The sequence below is a fragment of the Bos mutus genome, chromosome 2, assembly GCF_027580195.1.
Source record: "Bos mutus isolate GX-2022 chromosome 2, NWIPB_WYAK_1.1, whole genome shotgun sequence".
NCBI classification, from domain to species: Eukaryota; Metazoa; Chordata; class Mammalia; order Artiodactyla; family Bovidae; genus Bos; species Bos mutus.
Window position 1 is genome coordinate 25,500,057 of NC_091618.1, and position 17,300 is coordinate 25,517,356.

Here is a 17,300-nt window from a genome sequence, read left to right on the forward strand (position 1 = left end):
AAAAGAAATGCCCCTCTATATGTACAATTCCATGGGAAAATTTCTAGTTCAATGTCAACCCTTTTGTGATGCTTCTAGGCAGAATTTCTTTAATCTCTGTTGATGCCACAGTAGTGTGTTTATGCCTTGTTAAAACACATACCACACTGTACTATAATATATCCATCCCCCTCAGACCATGAGCTTCTAGAGGCATGATACTAGGTAGTAATCATCTTTGAATGCTTAGAAGCCAAACAGTGTCTCATAATAAAGGCTTGTTCCCAAAGTGGGCTCTGTGGAATGGTGGTTTGGGAAAAAAAGATTTTGAATCAAAAATCTGGTAAATATTTCAAATTATATCCCTTTATCTTTCAGAGTCCAGTGCATGTTAGCCTACTAAAGGCTCTGACAAATCTTGCAGTATAAAAACATGTTTAACTTGGTATTCTCTAATTTGACTTTGGATCCCTTTTGTTGAGTATCAGACTACCAAATTTTGAGGAACATTTTCTAGGAAGTGCTGAATGAAAGCAGTGGAGAGTAGAGACCCAACTCATGATTTGTCCATTTCTAGAATTGTTCTTTACATTTTTTTCACCAGTGAATGTTTCTTCTGTTAACGTCTGATATTATCTTCTGCTTGAATACATTGTCATCCTCTGTAGGTGACCTTAGGGGGAAAAAGGGTAATTTTAGAAAAGAAGCTATAAACTGCTTAATAATATCGATAGGTATGAAAATGAGTAAATACAGAGAATTCCTGTTTAGTGAATTGATGGCCATGTGGGTGTAACTCATCGATTTAAGCAGGAACACCAGAGTCAAAAGCACTAGATTGCAATACTTGACAGCCAGTTACTAGCTGTGTGTCTTGGGGCAAGCTGCTTAAACTATCTCATCTTCTGTTCCACTCTCTTGTCAAACTTGGAAGGTATTGAAAAAGAATCACCCTATAGAGCTATGCTGAGAAACATAGTACTTAAAAGAACTAAATGCATTTTGGTCAAGAGATAATACTGTTTGTTGCAATAGAGCTTTCATTATTGTTTACTTAAAAAAACAATCATGTGGGCCTCTGACAAAAAAAACATACTTTTGTTTGTCTCTGATGAAGAAGGCAAATGTGGAAGCTGAATACCATCAAAGGAAAAGCAGTTTCTTGGTGACTGGGGTATTTTCAGTTATTCTACTTACACATTTTAAAGGCCCAAGGACTCATAGTGGTGTCCATTCAGAATGCAGTCATTGTAATTAATATACTTGGGATATGACACTGCCCCAACATACATTGTACCAAAATTAGTTTTGTTTGAGTAATTCAGATCACCTGTGGCTTCCCAGGCGGCTCAGTGGTAAAGAATCCGCCTGCCAATGCAGGAGACACAGGAGATGTGGATTCGATCCCCGGGTTGGGAAGATCCCCTGGAGGAGGAAATGGCAGCCCACTCCAGTATTCTTGTCAGGAATTCCATGGACAGAGGAGCCTGGCAGGCTATAGTCCATGGGGTCTCAAAGAGTTGGACATGACTCAGTGACGGAGCATGCACTATAATGAAAACAAGAGGCAACCATCCTTCATTACATGGGGCTAAGAGTAGGGATGGGACAGGGTTGTCTTGTTGTTTCCTATTCTCATTCTTGTTTTGATTTATTGAAATGTAATTCTGACATTCCCAGGTGGTGCTAGTGGTAAAGAAGCTGCCTGCACATGTAGGAGACCCAAGAGACACAGGTTCAATCCCTGGGTGGGAAAGAATCCCTGGAGAAGGAAATGGCAATCCACTCCAGTATTCTTGCCTTGAGACTCCCATGAACAGAGGAGCCTGGTGGGCTACAGTCCATAGGGTTGCAAAGAGTTGGACACGACTGAAGTGACTTAGTAAGCAAGCAATAGTGACATGAACTCATTTTTTAAAAATCAGTGGTTCTGCTTCTGTGATACTAGATACCTCAAAGGCAGGAGAATCTGATGAACTATACTCTCTCACCAGCAAAGGAGAAAGTTAGCTAAAACAACAGGTACAATAGAAAGGTTTTAGAAAGTAAAGGACAACCTTAAGTAATTCTGAGTTAACTGACTGGGGAGTATTCTTTTTATCACTAAATTACACAGATTCTATTTTGTCAAGATCTGTAGGAGCAGAGTTCATTTCTGTAGATAAAAGAACTATCTATGTACATGGGCTCTGAATCTTGCCAGCTACTTCAGGTTGCCTGGGCAATAGGAGACATCAGTTCAGTTCAGTTCAGTTCAGTCGCTCAGTCGTGTCCGACTCTTTGCAGCCCTGTGAATTGCAGCACGCCAGGCCTCCCTGTCCATCACCAACTCCCAGAGTTCACCCAAACTCATGTCCATCGAGTTGGTGATGCCATCCAGCCATCTCATCCTCTGGCGTCCCCTTCTCCTCCTGCCCCTAATCCCTCCCAGCATCAGAGTCTTTTCCAATGTGTCAACTCTTCGCATCAGGTGGTCAAAGTATCAGAGTTTCAGCTTTAGCATCAGTCCTTCCAAAGAACACCCAGGTCTCCTTTAGAAAGGACTGGTTGGATCTCCTTGCAGTCCAAGGGACTCTCAAGAGTCTTCTCCGACACCACAGTTCAAAAGCATCAATTCTTCGGCACTCAGCTTTCTTCACAGTCCAACTTTCACATCCATACATGACCACTGGAAAAACCATAGCCTTGACTAGAAGGACCTTTGTTGGCAAAGTAATGTCTCTGCTTTTCAGTATGCTATCTAGGTTGGCCATAACTTTCCTTCCAAGGAGTAAGCGTCTTTTAATTTCATGGCTGCAGTCACCATCTGCAGTGATTTTGGAGCCCCCCCAAATAAAGTCTAACGCTGTTTCCACTGTTTCCCCATCCATTTCCCATGAAGTGATGGGACCAGATGCCATGATCTTCGTTTTCTGAATGTTGAGCTTTAAGCCAACTTTTTCACTCTCTTCTTTCACTTTCATCAAGAGGCTTTTTAGTTCCTCTTCACTTTCTGCCATAAGGGTGGTGTCATCAGCATATCTAGCCCCTGCCTATTATAATCAAGGACACAAATAAGTTTAGATGTGAAAAAGCATCACCATGTCTTTATTGGTCCAGTGTCTCTGGCATTGTGAAGGTGGGGGAATTAAAGTAGGTAGGATTTTAGCTTACTGGAATAGTAGCTTCTGATTCTTAGAAGACTGCATTCTCAGATGTTGTCCCATATGTATACAGTTGTTACAAGTTTCCAAGCATTTTAAATGAAAGTTTATTCTGCCTTAACACGAAAACCTATGAAACAGGCCAGAAAACTCTTCTTGAAGGGTAAGTTCATTCTCAGACTTTTTTGAGGCTGGGATCTGCTTTCCCATGGTTAATAGAAATAGTTTCCCTGATACCTACTTGTTAAATCAGTATCACTTGATCTTTTCAGTTGGCTCTTTTCTCTGTCCTGAGGCCATATCGGAAGGTCCTTTTCTGTAGTCTTTAGGCATTTAGTAGATGGAGTCTTATGACACGGGCTTTGGGCAACCACAAAAATATTTGCCTACATCACACATGGTCTGGAAGAAAGAAGGAATTTCGTTGTTGAGCTGGGCAACTTTTTCCTCCCTTAGTAGCCTGGAATGTCTGCCTTCCAAGTTTGTGGGGGGATTGGAGATGTAGTATAACCGAGCATCCTTCTGCTTCAGAGGGGGCAGTGTTGAGGCCCTTCTTTCTAAAAGGTAATGTGGATGCTAGGTTATTGTAAGGTTGTATGAGAATCTCAAACAAAACTGGGCAGTTAAGATTCAGAAAGGTGTGTATTTATGAATGGTTATTAGGGTGCATCAGCCCTGCATGTCCTTGAATGCAGGCATAGTTTATAGGCAATTAGAATTTTAAACGCCATTTCATTGAAGGACTGTGGAATGCCCAGGTGTAGAGCTTTTCCCTGTCTATATTTGGTTTCTTAGGTCTCAAAAGGTCAATTAATATTTAGCAAACGTGTCCAGAAGTAGTCATGAAATTAAACCAAGATATATGCTTGATTTTCCACAGTCATGTTTTTTAGACAGGTTTTTGAAACAGTGATAAGTTTGAGTACTTACTCTTCAGAGGGCTACTGTGGTGGTGAGAAATTTCCTGAAAGGAGAAGAGTTAACAGCAGGTAATGTCATTCCTCCCAGAAAGAGTGGGAGACTCTCTGTGCTAAGTGATGAATGAGGGTATCTGACCCACATGTGTTTTACATTAGAATGGAACATTGCCCTGACATCGTTAGGAGCATTTGTCAAGATTCCCTGGACAGAGCTTCTGTAAATTACATGCTGCAAATGTGTCAGGGTCAGATAAGAGGATATCATTAACTCCCTCAAGTTTACTCAGGGCTCTGTCAGTCCATCTTAATATGCTAACGGCCCACAATTTTCCTTGAGCCGTTTTGCTGTATTTTTCATTCATAGAAGAAAAAATATGTATGCTATCCCCTCCCCCTCCAATATCACACATGTTCTTTTCTCATAAATCATATTAATTGTAGACATGGTCACAAAGCATATTAAATGCAGGCATGCGTAAATGAATTAAAACATATGAGAATTTTATTACAGCCCATGGTGGGTCTAACATAGTCAAATAGCAATTGTATTAACCATAAGTGTTCATTTAGGTGAAATGAGCTTTTTCTTAATGGGCTTTATTTTATTGATAATAGATGGACATGATATGATTGTCCATCATGGTCTAGAAATACACTCTATATGTATGTGTATATGTATATATGTCTCTTGCAAGCCATTTCTATGTTAATTTTCTGCCTGCTGCTGCTGCCAAGTCATTTCAGTCGTGTCCGACTCTGTGCGACCCCATAGACGGCAGCCCACCAGGCTCCCCCGTCCCTGGGATTCTCCAGGCAAGAACACTGGAGTGGGTTGCCATTTCCTTCTCCAATGCATGCAAGTGAAAAGTGAAAGTGAAGTCGCTCAATCGTGTCCGACCCTCAGCGACCCCATGGACTGCAGCCCACCAGGCTCCTTCGTCCATGGGATTTTCCAGGCAAGAGTACTGGAGTGGGGTGCCATTGCCTTCTCCGAATTTTCTGCCTAGATTTATATTTTAGTCATCAGTGTCTAAAGAAATCTCTGTTGCTGTCCATTTGACAGTTTAGGTCTATTGAGAAAGAGGTATTCTACAGAACTGATAAAGTAAAAATCATTCTGTAACTGATCACAGAGTTGGAGATTAAAGCACGTGTAACACTTAAAAGTTTAGCTTATACAGTACTTACAGTGCTTTTTTTTCAAATAAATCTTGGAAATGTATGTACCATATGAACCACACTTGTCTGGCACTCATACCTTTTCATCATGCATGAAACAGAGCTACTTAAAAATGTTAGCTGAGGATTAGCATTAAAGAAAAATATTGAGTTGGCCAGAAATTTCATTTGAGGTTTTCTGTTTGGGCTTTTAAATAAATGTACAGAAAAACCCGAACGAACTTTTTGGCCAACACAATAAGTATGTATTTGGCTGGACATTTTACATGTCCTAGTTTTCTTTCTGGTTAGGCAGAGATCAGCCATGCCCTTCCCGAAATCTGGATGGGTGAGAAGGTCACCATTCTTACCTTAAGAGAAACTTCTGCCTTAAGGCAACTTCCTTCTTACAGCTTTCAAACAGAGAGGGCAAAAAAATCTAATTATTTAGATGCTAATCAACTGCAGGATAATTCCTAAGGCATTTGAATCTGAAGATAACATTTTCGGGAAAGTCTCCACTGTTCAAGTTTAGGTTTAGGTATAGCCTTAAAAATATAGTTGCTGAAATTTAACTATCAGATAACTTCAGTAGCACCCGTATTGAAAAATACACTTGCATAAACATTTGGATTTTTTGTTTGGTTCTGGAAATAAATTATATCCAGATTTTAAAAGTTTAAAATCATTAGATTTTTAAGAAATGTGTTCAGTTCAGTTCAGTTCAGTCGCTCAGTCGTGTCTGAGTCTTTGCGACCCCATGAATCGCAGCACGCCAGGCCTCCCTGTCCATCACCATCTCCCAGAGTTCAAGAAAAGTGTAGAAGCTATTAAAATAAAACCTCTTTGTATCATACAAAGCTGTAACTCCCAGTGGTTTTCCAAAATGCAACTAAATGTGTATTAGTAAATGTTAAGTTAGAAGAGCATCTGATTACTTAGGAGCAAAAAAGAAAATAAAGACATGAACCAGGATTCCTGCTAAGGAAAAAAAGAAGTACCTAGACGTACACCGTAATATGCTAAATCATTTTAGATTTCTGATAAGCTCTAAGCACTTTTAACTGATGGCAAAATCATAACACGTAAGCCAAGACAAATATTTTCCAGACACATTGTTTTAAATGTAAATCTTAATTTGGCTCATAGTTTTTTATCTTTTATATTTAAAATTAATTCAAGAAATACGGCATGAAGCAATTGTAAAGTTAGTTTTTCCTGAACCATATAATCTTCCAATCAAGATATAAACAACCTATTTGGAATTCTGAAACTTGAGAATGAGTTTAAAAGGATCTTCAAAAAGGCCTCTAATAATGGGAATGACTAAGGAACCAGCAGAAGTCCCGGTTGACGATTCTAAGGTTTGAATTTATTTTTAAAGGTTGTCCATAAAACAATTTAGAAATGACATCTGGGAAATATTTACCAATATATTTAATAGATTTTTATACGCTTCACCTTAGATTTGTACTCAACTAAAAGTTAAATATCCTCCTCCTATCTCCCTTCCCAAGGAGATAGACAGATATCTTTATAAAAGGAATAATTTTCTTGTTCATTGCAGTTCCCGGACTTATCTGACATTTAATAAGAATATGACTGGTGTTCAACTGACAGAACTGAGTAGCCCTGAGTTTTTTTTTTTCCTTTGAAATTATTTGTGAAAACCAGGCAATTGTGTTTCTTCTATCTCAAATTAAAAAATAAAATCGGGCAAAAATAGAGACTGAGCGCCTTCACTTTCACTTTTCACTTTCATGCATTGGAGAAGGAAATGGCAACCCACTCCAGTGTTCTTGCCTGGAGAATCCCAGGGACGGGGGAGCCTGGTGGGCTGCCATCTATGGGGTCGAACAGAGCCGGACACGACTGAAGTGACTTAGCAGCAGCAGCAGCAGAAATACCTTACTGATGGCTTATGAGGAAAAAACCCCACTTTGCAACCAGTGAAGATTTTATTTTAGGCTTTGAACTACAATTTGCTTTAGGAAAAACATATATAAAAAAGATCCTGACAACATTCTTTAAAATATGACTGGAAGATATTCTGTGGCCATATTGGGGAATTCTAAGAAGTTCTTTTCCCAACTTTGTGCAGCAAAAAGAAATTTCCATAGCTTCCCTTGAACCACATGGAATAGCAAAATTGCTTTCAAAGAAACGTACATAAAAGTGTAATGGGACCCTTCCATAGAGACTTGAGGTTTTAAATTATGTTAGGGGAAAGTAATACATTTTGTATTGATACAGTTATTTTTCTTTCCTAACACAGATTTCCTTTTTGATTTTTAAATATGTTAGTAAAATGACGTATATACATCTTATGTTTTCTCAGCATGAAACATTGAAATTAATTGTGTTAGTTATCATCATTCACTAACTTCCATTTCAGAGCAAATGTAGGGTTATATTAGTGTTTCTTTCTCCATCCTTGTACAATTCCTGAGAAAGAAGTCATGGTTACAATGTGTGACTATCTCAATGGAAAGAAAAACTCATGGGAGACTATCTGTCTCTTGGGCTTGCTCAGGGAAGTCAAAGGGATAATGGGTCTCTGGTCCTCTTTATTTCTTCACATTAGCCTCTGGAAATATTGGGCTGCTGAGCTAAGGGCAGCTGCTGATACAGAAGCTGTCACTAGCTTCCGGTGTGTGACATTGGTAATAGCGACAAGAAGACCTAACAAGAATCCTTCTTGTTCCATTCACACAGCAGCCACTCCTCCTGATTGGATCAGGACCCAGGATGTCTTCAGGATACTGTGCCCTGGCACCTTTAAGGAACTCTGTTTCTCTTGCCCTAGAATACAGCCTTGGAGATAGTACCCTATCTTCTCCATCCATCAGTAGATAATGTTTTAAGGTCTTCCTGTCCTAAGATATTTTCTAATTCAGCAACTCCAATAAGTTGGTACATAAACAGCATTAGTTGAATTTTGCTTCTCGGAAGGACTCATTTCTTCTCTTTTAGGGTCTTCATGTATTTTTCCCCATGGACAAAGTTATTACTGCCTTCAGAGTTTTGCAAACAAGAAATATATGGCAGAGGATTAAAAAAGTTTATCACAAAAATGTACATATAGCTCATGGGAGAGTGGGCATGTTTTGAATAAAATTCTGCTCTTACACTTCAACTGTAATGGTACATAGAGTATACCATTTCTTCCTTAAAGTGATATACCATTAACAGAATTGGAAAATCCCATGGCCGGAGGAGCCTGGTAGGCTGCAGTCCATGGGGTCGCTGAGAGTCAGACACGACTGAGCGACTTCACTTTCACTTCTCACTTTCATGCATTGGAGAAGGAAATGGCAACCCACTCCAGTGTTCTTGCCTGGAGAATCCCAGGGACGGGGGAGCCTGGTGGGCTGCCGTCTATGGGGTCGCACAGAGTCGGACACGACTGAAACGACTTAGCAGCAGCAGCAGCAGCTTCATGAAAAACACTATTAAAAATATACTTCTTTTTTATCCAGTAACACTGTATATTTTTCTTCTCTGATTTGATATAGTTACAAAGTTGCTTTTCCTAAGTGCTTTTTGAAAAAACCTTACCACAGATTATTTACACAGTAAAATATTTGTGCCCTGTGTTAAAATCCCCTTTCATTAAAAATATCATACTTTAAAAATTTTTTTAATTTTTTATTGGGGTGTAGTTGATTAACAATATTGTGTTAGTTTCAGATGTATAGCAAAATTCTTCAGGTATACCTATAGCTATATTTATTCTTTTAAAAATTCTTTTCCTATTTAGGTTATTACAGTGTATTGATCTCTACAGCAGGGCTGTGTTGGTTATATATTTTAAATGTAGCAGTGTGTATATGTCAATCCTAAGCTTTCGTTTATCCCTCCCTGCCCACACTTCCCTCTAGTAACTGTAAGTTCATTCTCTAAGTCTGTAAGTCTCTATTTTGTGAATAAGTTCAGTGTATCATTTTTTAAGGTTCTTCATATCATCTGATACTTGTCTTTCTCTGACGTCACTTAGGTTGATCATCTCCAGGTCTATCCATGTTGCTGCAAATGGCATTATTTCATTCTTTTTAATAATTGAGTAATAGTCCTTTGTATATATGTACCACATTTTCTTTATCTGTTCATCTGTCCATGCACATTTAGGTTGCTTCCATGTCTTGGCTATTGTAAATAGTGCTGCAATGAACACTGGGGTGCATGTATCTTCTTGAACTATGGTTTTCTCTGGGTATATGTCCAGGAGTGGGATTGCTGTTTTTTTTTTAAAGAATCTCCATACTGTTCTCCATAGTGGCTGTAATAGTTTACATCACCATTAACAGGGTAGGAGGGTTCCCCAGAATGGTACATTTTTAGTATTTTTATTTTCCTTATCCACTCTTGTCCATTAGGCTGGTATACAGGGAGGTACTCCTGATTTGAAAGGTTTGTGTTTGGTACTGAGCAACTTCTATTTTAAAGACTTTTTTCTTCTAATAGACATTAGTAATTTGGGCTGAAAGAAAATATTTAATAAATTAGTATGTCAACTGACCTTTACAAATTTTCCTAACATATACCATAAAATCACCTATATGAGCTCAAAGAAAGGCAAAAAAAAAAGTATAGGTGGAAGAACATTCAGGAAATAAATGCATTTTGCATTATGTTTAGGTTTTTTTAAATGAGAAAATGAAGTAATCAACTTACTGTAAATAGCATTATATGAGAGCCCAAGTTCTGGTGACTTTCATCCTCCTAGAGCTGGGAATCCTATTGATTCTTACTGTACTTTGTGACTCTCATTTTCTCTAATCCCCAAGAAAACAGAACTATGCTCTGAAACATATAATTATTTTTTTGAATATAATTTTAGAGATTTTGAAAAATCTCAAGCTCAAGAAAATTTAGATCCCTTGGAATGTCTTTTAAAATTTGGGAACAACTGCGTTGCTTGCCCTACACTGGCCCCCCTTCCCATCTGCTCACACATCTTATACAAGAACTCAAGTGAAGGGAGACAAGGAAATGGAGAACAGAGACTTGGGTGTGTGGGGAAGAGGGAGGTGAGAAGGATTGGAGGAAGAATGCGTAATCCATAGAAGGTGGTGAACAGATTCTCTTTTGTTTTCTTACCCCATCCCCCCTTTTTTTGGTCTTTTGGGGCTAATTGAAGATGGATCAGTTTAAAGCTTTGTTTCAAGAAGATTTTGTTTAGCTATGAGGATTACGCAAACCCTTCCCAAAGGGGATTGTGGCCTCACTGGTTTTGGAATCTAATTTAGGAAGCTTTCTGGAATGCAAGATTCACCCCTCCCTCCTGCCTCACTGGTGCACCTCCATCCAGGATTCTGTGGCCTGAATTACCTTAGTGGGTAACAGAGGCCTCCAGTCAAGATTGAGTTCCATTACTGCCCTCTCGTCTTGCTTTTATTTGTGCATTTTCATCTCCATATGCTTCAGACTTCCTAAAACACAGCGGGACTAGGATGGAAGTATTGTGCCCTGGTGGGCTCCTGCGTTGAAATACTTTGTGAGCAGGTGAAGCTCTTTACCCAGCAGTCTATTTCTTCTGCGATTGCTTTTTGAGCCCTGCCACTGACTTGTACGAAGTTGAGAAAAATCACTTCCTCTCTTGGGTGGCAGTTTTCCAGCTGCAAAATTAATTATCCACTTGCTTCCATCACAGTGTGTTGTAAGGGTCAGCGAGCCTGAGTTTGTGAAACTCGTCACCGTGCTAATCAGAAAGTTGTTCTGTTATTACAGTTTTGTTGTTTTAAAAGTTCGCTTGCTCTCCAGGGTTATTTAAAAAGCCAAACGGACTTCTTATAATATGTTTGCATTTCAGGCTTTTCTTTTTTTTTTTTGACATTTCTTATGAAAATGTTAGTTTGGAGAAGAAATGAAAGGATTAGGTAAATGGAGGAAGTTATTTGAAGAATCATTTGCCTGATAAGTGCTAAGAACTGTTAGGGGCTGAGAATATAAGACTCAGTAGTTCACTCCTCTCAGAACACTCACAATTCAAAGTAGGTGACCAAGTATTAATTGCACAGTAAGAAGGATGGGGAAAACACAAGGGAATGTCAGAGAAGGAGTACTTTATTTGTAACTACTGAAGGATGGCCAACATAAGGAGAGTAATTTTCTTGAGAGGGAACTCTATGAAAAAAGACAGAGATCTCAAAATACACAAAGAGAATTTGATTTAGATTCATGTCACTTAAAAAAATATAAGCAAATGCCTGTTTAAAATGACACGTGACACTCCCAGTTATAACATGGTTAAACATTATTCAAAATGAACAGTTACAGTTTCTCCCTCCTTCCATCCTTGTGTCCCTGTGTCCCTCCTTCCTTGAATTTCCAGCCTGATCTTATCACTAGGGGCATGGTGTCCGCTCTCTTCCACCCTCTCTCCTTCTTTCTGAAACTGCAATCCGATGTTATCACTGGGCATGATGTAATAGCTCTGCCACTTTGAATTGAGGTTACCCTCTTCGGGACAGCCCTCTCACAGCAGATTTCCAAAGCAATCAAACTTGGCTTTTTCCAGTTATCCCTTCAGCTTCAGGCTAGGGTCTGGTCCTCCCTGCATTCTCACTTCTTCCCCATCTGCCTGTTTATTTTAGGTAATGGGACTTCTGACCAACCACGGCGGGGTACCCCACCAACCCCAGACGGACTACGCGCTCTCGCCTCTCACTGGGGGCCTGGAACCTACCACCACAGTGTCGGCCAGCTGCAGTCAGAGACTAGACCATATGAAGAGCTTGGACAGTCTGCCGACCTCTCAATCTTATTGTCCACCCACCTATAGCACCACGGGCTACAGTATGGACCCTGTCACGGGCTATCAATATGGGCAGTATGGACAAAGTAAGCCTTGGACTTTCTAGGGAGTGATTATTCCTGGAAGAGTGAAACACTTTAACTCTTCCTGGAGAAAGGGGAGCTGCCAACATGATTAAGCCTTCCATCCCGGTATCAATTTTGTGGCAAAGCCAGCTGGTCGTTCCAGCAAGGGCTTCCTTGTATAATTATTTTCTTAACTGATGTCAACAACCTCTTGCGGTTATTAATTGCTGAGACGTGAAAGCTGATTGCCACTAGGTAGAACACAAGTGTTGGCCCAAACGAAATAACCCCTGGCATTAGAAACACATGTTCTTAATGAGGTCAGCCCAAGGATCATACGGGGTATAATCCCCAGGACACAGAGTTCTGTCAAACTTGTCTCAGGAATAAAAATATTAGTCTCGATCCTTTGATACCCCGGTATTAAATATGACATTGTCAGCCTGTAGCTGATTTTGCCCCTTGCTGTGAATTGTCCCAGCCTGACCTGAAAAGCTGCGTGTGTTTCCTTACAGGTGCCTTTCATTATCTCAAGCCAGATATCGCATAAGTGAACTGTCCACTTGGAGCGTAAACTGGCCCTGTATCCGGTCTCCACGGCCTAGACATGAAGAATCTTCTCAGAAAAAAAAAAAAAAAAATTACCCTCTTGTGGGGGGCAATCTCGACAGGAGACAAAGGAGAATGATTGATTTTCTTTCTCCAGTAGTTGGTTTCAAATTCTTTTGAACGTGTCGAACAAAAGCAGTGGAGAAAAGGAAGATCTGGAACAATAAAAGACAAATGCAACATTTTAAGGCAATGATTTAACATGGCTACATATCAAATATCCCAACTCTAGTGCAGATGATCAAGGAGCTAAAACATTCCATGTGTGTGTGTGTGTGTGTGTGTGTGATTTATTTTAACTGGTTTGGGTAAGCAGAACGTTCTGAAAATATAGTCGGAGAAGAAAGTAGAACAAGTTTGACGTCCGATGCTGACACTTCTACAACTTTAAAACTGCTCGCTCCATGAAGCAGGAACGGAGGAGTCTTTGACACACTGGAAATGGATATAAGAATAAGTCCCACCGTTTTTAGGAAGTTAGACTAGATGTAAAGGACGTCCCCAATAAATTATTTGTTATCTTACCCTCATCTGTAATTTGGTTGTCAATATACGACCTGGGTGGACACGTCTTGTCACAGGACGGGAAGGTGGGGAAATCCAGGAGGAAAGCTTGTTTTCTTTCTCAGTGTGGAAGAGGTGTGTGACATGTGCCCAGTTTATTTTCATTCGGAAGCCAACCTGGGGTGGGGGGTGCGGTGGGGTGAAAAAGTGGTGCGCATTCCCACAGCTGCTTATCAGAGTGCAATACTGTGTACCTCACGGATGCTTTGGCAAAGTCCAGGGCCCTAGAAACAGAAGCAGAATTCTATTTTTGCAGGTGCTTTATTTTTCGCAGCCCATGATTCATTGTGGTAGAATGCAGTGACGTTTGCCATTTGCTGGACAACCAACACCCGGCTTGCCCCTTTTGATGAGAGAACATGTTCGAGAATAATCCTTTTTAAATGACTACGTTTACATTCTTCTCTTTTCTATGAAAGGCAGGGCAGCAATACCGATGTCCATGTTGGCTCTCATGTACTTTTAAATTATACAATAATATCCAATATGGAAAGGTGATAGGAACTGAGGTTTACATATGTTTGTGTGGTGACATTTTAGAATGTCAATAAATTTGTTTTTTGAGATGTTCAGAGGAACAGGACGGTGGAAGGCAGTGTTATTTATTTCTTTCTATTCTTGGAACCATGAATGAGGTAGGCACAAATACATTCCTTTTAGAGTTAAAAACTATTATGTAGTGAGTTAGCGAGACTAGACATAGTACTGAGTTTAGTTCCTACGTTGGTCTTAGGGGGTGATGGATCGAGAGAAGAGCTATCTTCGTGTTGCAGCCTCAACCAACAACGATGTGTTGTAAAAATGTCTTTCCTGTAAAAAAGTGCAGTAAATATTTACTATTTATAATGAATAAACAGTTATGAAAACTTGCCCAACACTGATTTTTTTTGGGGGAACTGGTGAATGCAGTATTAACAATAACGTGGAAATGTGGAACCATCAAGGCTTATGCTTCACTTCTAATCTACTGCCTTTTAGATTAAACCAGCAGTCCCCACCCTCTTTGGCACCAGGGATTGGTTTCATGGAAGACAATTTTTCCACGGGGTGGGTAGGCAGAGGGCTTGGTTTTGGGATGATTCTCTTGAGGAGCGCACACCTAGACCCCTTGCATGCTCAGTTCACAGTTGGGTCCATGCTCCTGTGAGAATCTAATGCCATCACTGATCTGACAGGAGGTGGAACTTAGTCATGTGAGTCATGGGGAGTGGCTATAATACAGAGAAGCTTCGCTTGCTAGTCTACCACTCACCTCCCACCATGAGGCCTGGATCTTAAAAGTCCATGGTCTGGGGGTTTAGGGACCCCTGGATTAGACTACCACATGGACATACAAGGTCACACAACCCACACCTGTTTTCTTGATGAAGATTGGTTGAAAATACTTTTAAGGACTGAAGTTTGTATTTTAATAGGTGTGGAATCTCTTCGTAGACAATCCCTTCGAGGCCAGCTTCCTATCCCCCTCAGAGATATCAGCTCCCTTCATAGTCACTTGGAAACGTGTTTTCCCGCAGAGAACGTCATTCCACCTTCATTGCCAGCAGTCATGTCCACTGAGGTTTTTATTGAAAGCTCTCGTATTTTGTTCTTCTGTTTTGGAAGCTTGCTTTACTCTTCATGAAAAAGCATTACTGCCTATTTTATTCATTCTTCTTCCCTCCCTCCCTTCCTCCTCTTGTGCTGTTCCCCCTCCTCCCTTTCCCTTTCTCTGTTCCTTCAACACTTTATTTAAACACTTATTTAATGAGAGTCTAAATGCACCAGGCAAGTACTTGGCCTTGGTGTTACAGCAGTAATTATAACCTCGTGGATGAGACAGAGAAGCAAATACATGGCTGTAGTAAAGCATGAGGACTCTTTACTGGGGAAATGATCATAATACTCTTTGAAGCTCTTACTTGTATTGCTTCTGCTGCTGCTGCTAAGTCGCTTCAGTTGTGTCCGACTCTATGCGACCCCATAGACGGTAGCCCACCAGGCCCTGCTGTCCCTGGGATTCTCCAGGCAAGAACACTGGAGTGGGTTGCCATTTCCTCCTCCAATGCATGAAAGTGAAAGTGAAGTCGCTCAGTCATGTCCAACTCTTAGCGACCCCATGGACTGCAGCCTAGCAGGCTCCTCCGTCCATGGGATTTTCCAGGCAAGAGTACTGGAGTGGGGTGCCATTGCCTTCTCCCTTACTTGTATTGACTTGTGTTTATACTTCCAACATCTTATTTGAGGCAGGTGATGTCATTAGCATTCTTCTCTTAGGTAAGATCACCCAATGGCACAGCTGGGATGTAAACCCAAGCAATCCAACTTCAGAGCCTGTGAGCTTCAACTCATTCTTTCTGCTTCCCCAAGGCCAGACTGCTGTGAGAGAACCTTATAATAAAGGAATATCATCAGATTTGGTCTCCTGCACTGCAGGCAGACTCTTTACATCGGAGTCACCAGGGAAGCTACAACTAACCATGTATGGCAATTTAAACAAGTAATTGAAAGTAAATACAATTCAGATTCCAGTTGCAGTAGCCACATCCCCAGTGTGCAAGGGCCACGTGTGGCCAGAAGCTTCCATATTGGGCAGTGATAAAGAACATCCCGCCATCATAGAATGTTCTGTTGTTCAGCACTGATCTAAAAGCACCTGTGTGTGTGCTAAGTTGCTTCAGTCATGTCCGACTGTAGCCCACTAGTCTCCACTGTCCGTGAGATTCTCCAGGCAGGAATACTGGAGAAGGTTGCCATTTCCTTCTCCAGGGAATCTTCCTGACCCAGGGATGGAACCCACACCTCTTATGTCTCCTGCATTGACAGGCAGGTTCTTTACCACTAGTGCCACCTGAGAACAAACCACCTGAGCTCATTGGTAAAAACTCCAAGGACTCATAGTCCTGTAGATAAAGATGTCCAAATTCTTTAAATGCCTTAAGGTCTTTTAAGCATGGACACCCATCTTTCCAAGTCAATATGTTTCCCCTTTTCTGACAATTATTTATTCCAAAAATAATACAAGGAGAGGAAGGTAATCCTTACTGAATGCCTACTCTTGTAATCTAGCTTAATCTTCACAAAATAAGCCCCAATTTATAAATAAACAGACTGAGGTCCAGAATTGTTCATTAGTTTGGGTGAGGTCACACCATCAGAAATAGCAGAAGCAGACTTTGACTTCCATTCAATCTGGTGGTGGAACTCTTTATTACTATATCTCTGCATATCCTGCTTGCGGTACTCACTTCATTATGTCAACCTATCCTCATGCCAAACTCAAGTTGAAAACAAAGTATTTAAAGGAAAAATCATTCACTCCCAACACATGAGAGAAATGCTACCAGGCCGTGGGGTTACTCAATAGAAACTGATCTTACATATCATTTTCCCTTCCTTCCTGATCTCAGAACTTGCCATATGTGGCTCATACCTCTTTTTGATACTTCTTTATGCCCTTCTCTTATTTCTACATGTCTCTGAGATCTGTTACTCTGCTTGTATTTCTTATGTTGAAAGTCTCTGTAGATCATTTCCCCCTGACTTCTTTTGGCATCTAATCTGTCTCCAGGGTATTGGGGCTCTGACTTCCCCCAGTCCTAACCCTAGTTGGGGTCTCTACTCTCACCCTCTAGGACAGGCAGCCCTCAGGACTTTGAACTTTCAGCATTCAACTGAGTTCAAACTTGACTTTGTATGAAGGGCTTCCCCTTTGTCCGTGTAGTTATACACTTTGATCTAAAAACCTTAAATGTAAAAACTGAAATTTAGAACTTAAAATTATTAAACAGTGGATTATGAATGTTAACTGCTGAGTCGTTCCTTGGCAATTTTCCTAGAAACTGACACATTTTGTGCCTGTGATGGAAACAAACATATTGCTTTAGGCTTTTAATTAGCCCAATTTGAAAATGCATATTTACACACACTTAGATATTTGGAGAACATCCTTTGTTAGAAGGGATCTTCATTAATGTTGGCATACAGAACCAGTGTAATTGACCAGGTCACTGGTTGTGAATTTAGAAAGAGACTTAAATGGGGGCGAGATGGATTAATTAATGCCCTTTGTGTGGACATACCATGGATGAATGTCTCCTCAAACTATATAATTGCTGCATGGAAC

At 40.4% G+C, this 17,300-nt stretch overlaps 1 protein-coding gene across 3 annotated transcripts in view; it reads left to right on the forward strand.

The window, feature by feature from the left end:
* Nucleotides 1-13,960, forward strand: part of PAX3 (paired box 3) — a 101,439-nt gene extending 87,479 nt beyond the window's left edge. For 2 of the 3 annotated variants that reach the window (XM_005887477.2, XM_005887478.2), the window contains exons 8-9: nt 11,797-12,043; nt 12,538-13,960. In XM_005887477.2, the coding sequence (XP_005887539.1) occupies nt 11,797-12,043; nt 12,538-12,572 (282 nt within the window). In that variant the 3' untranslated portion in view covers nt 12,573-13,960. The other variant, XM_070380054.1, reaches the window with a different exon arrangement.
* The last annotated feature ends 3,340 nt before the right edge of the window (nt 13,961-17,300 follow it).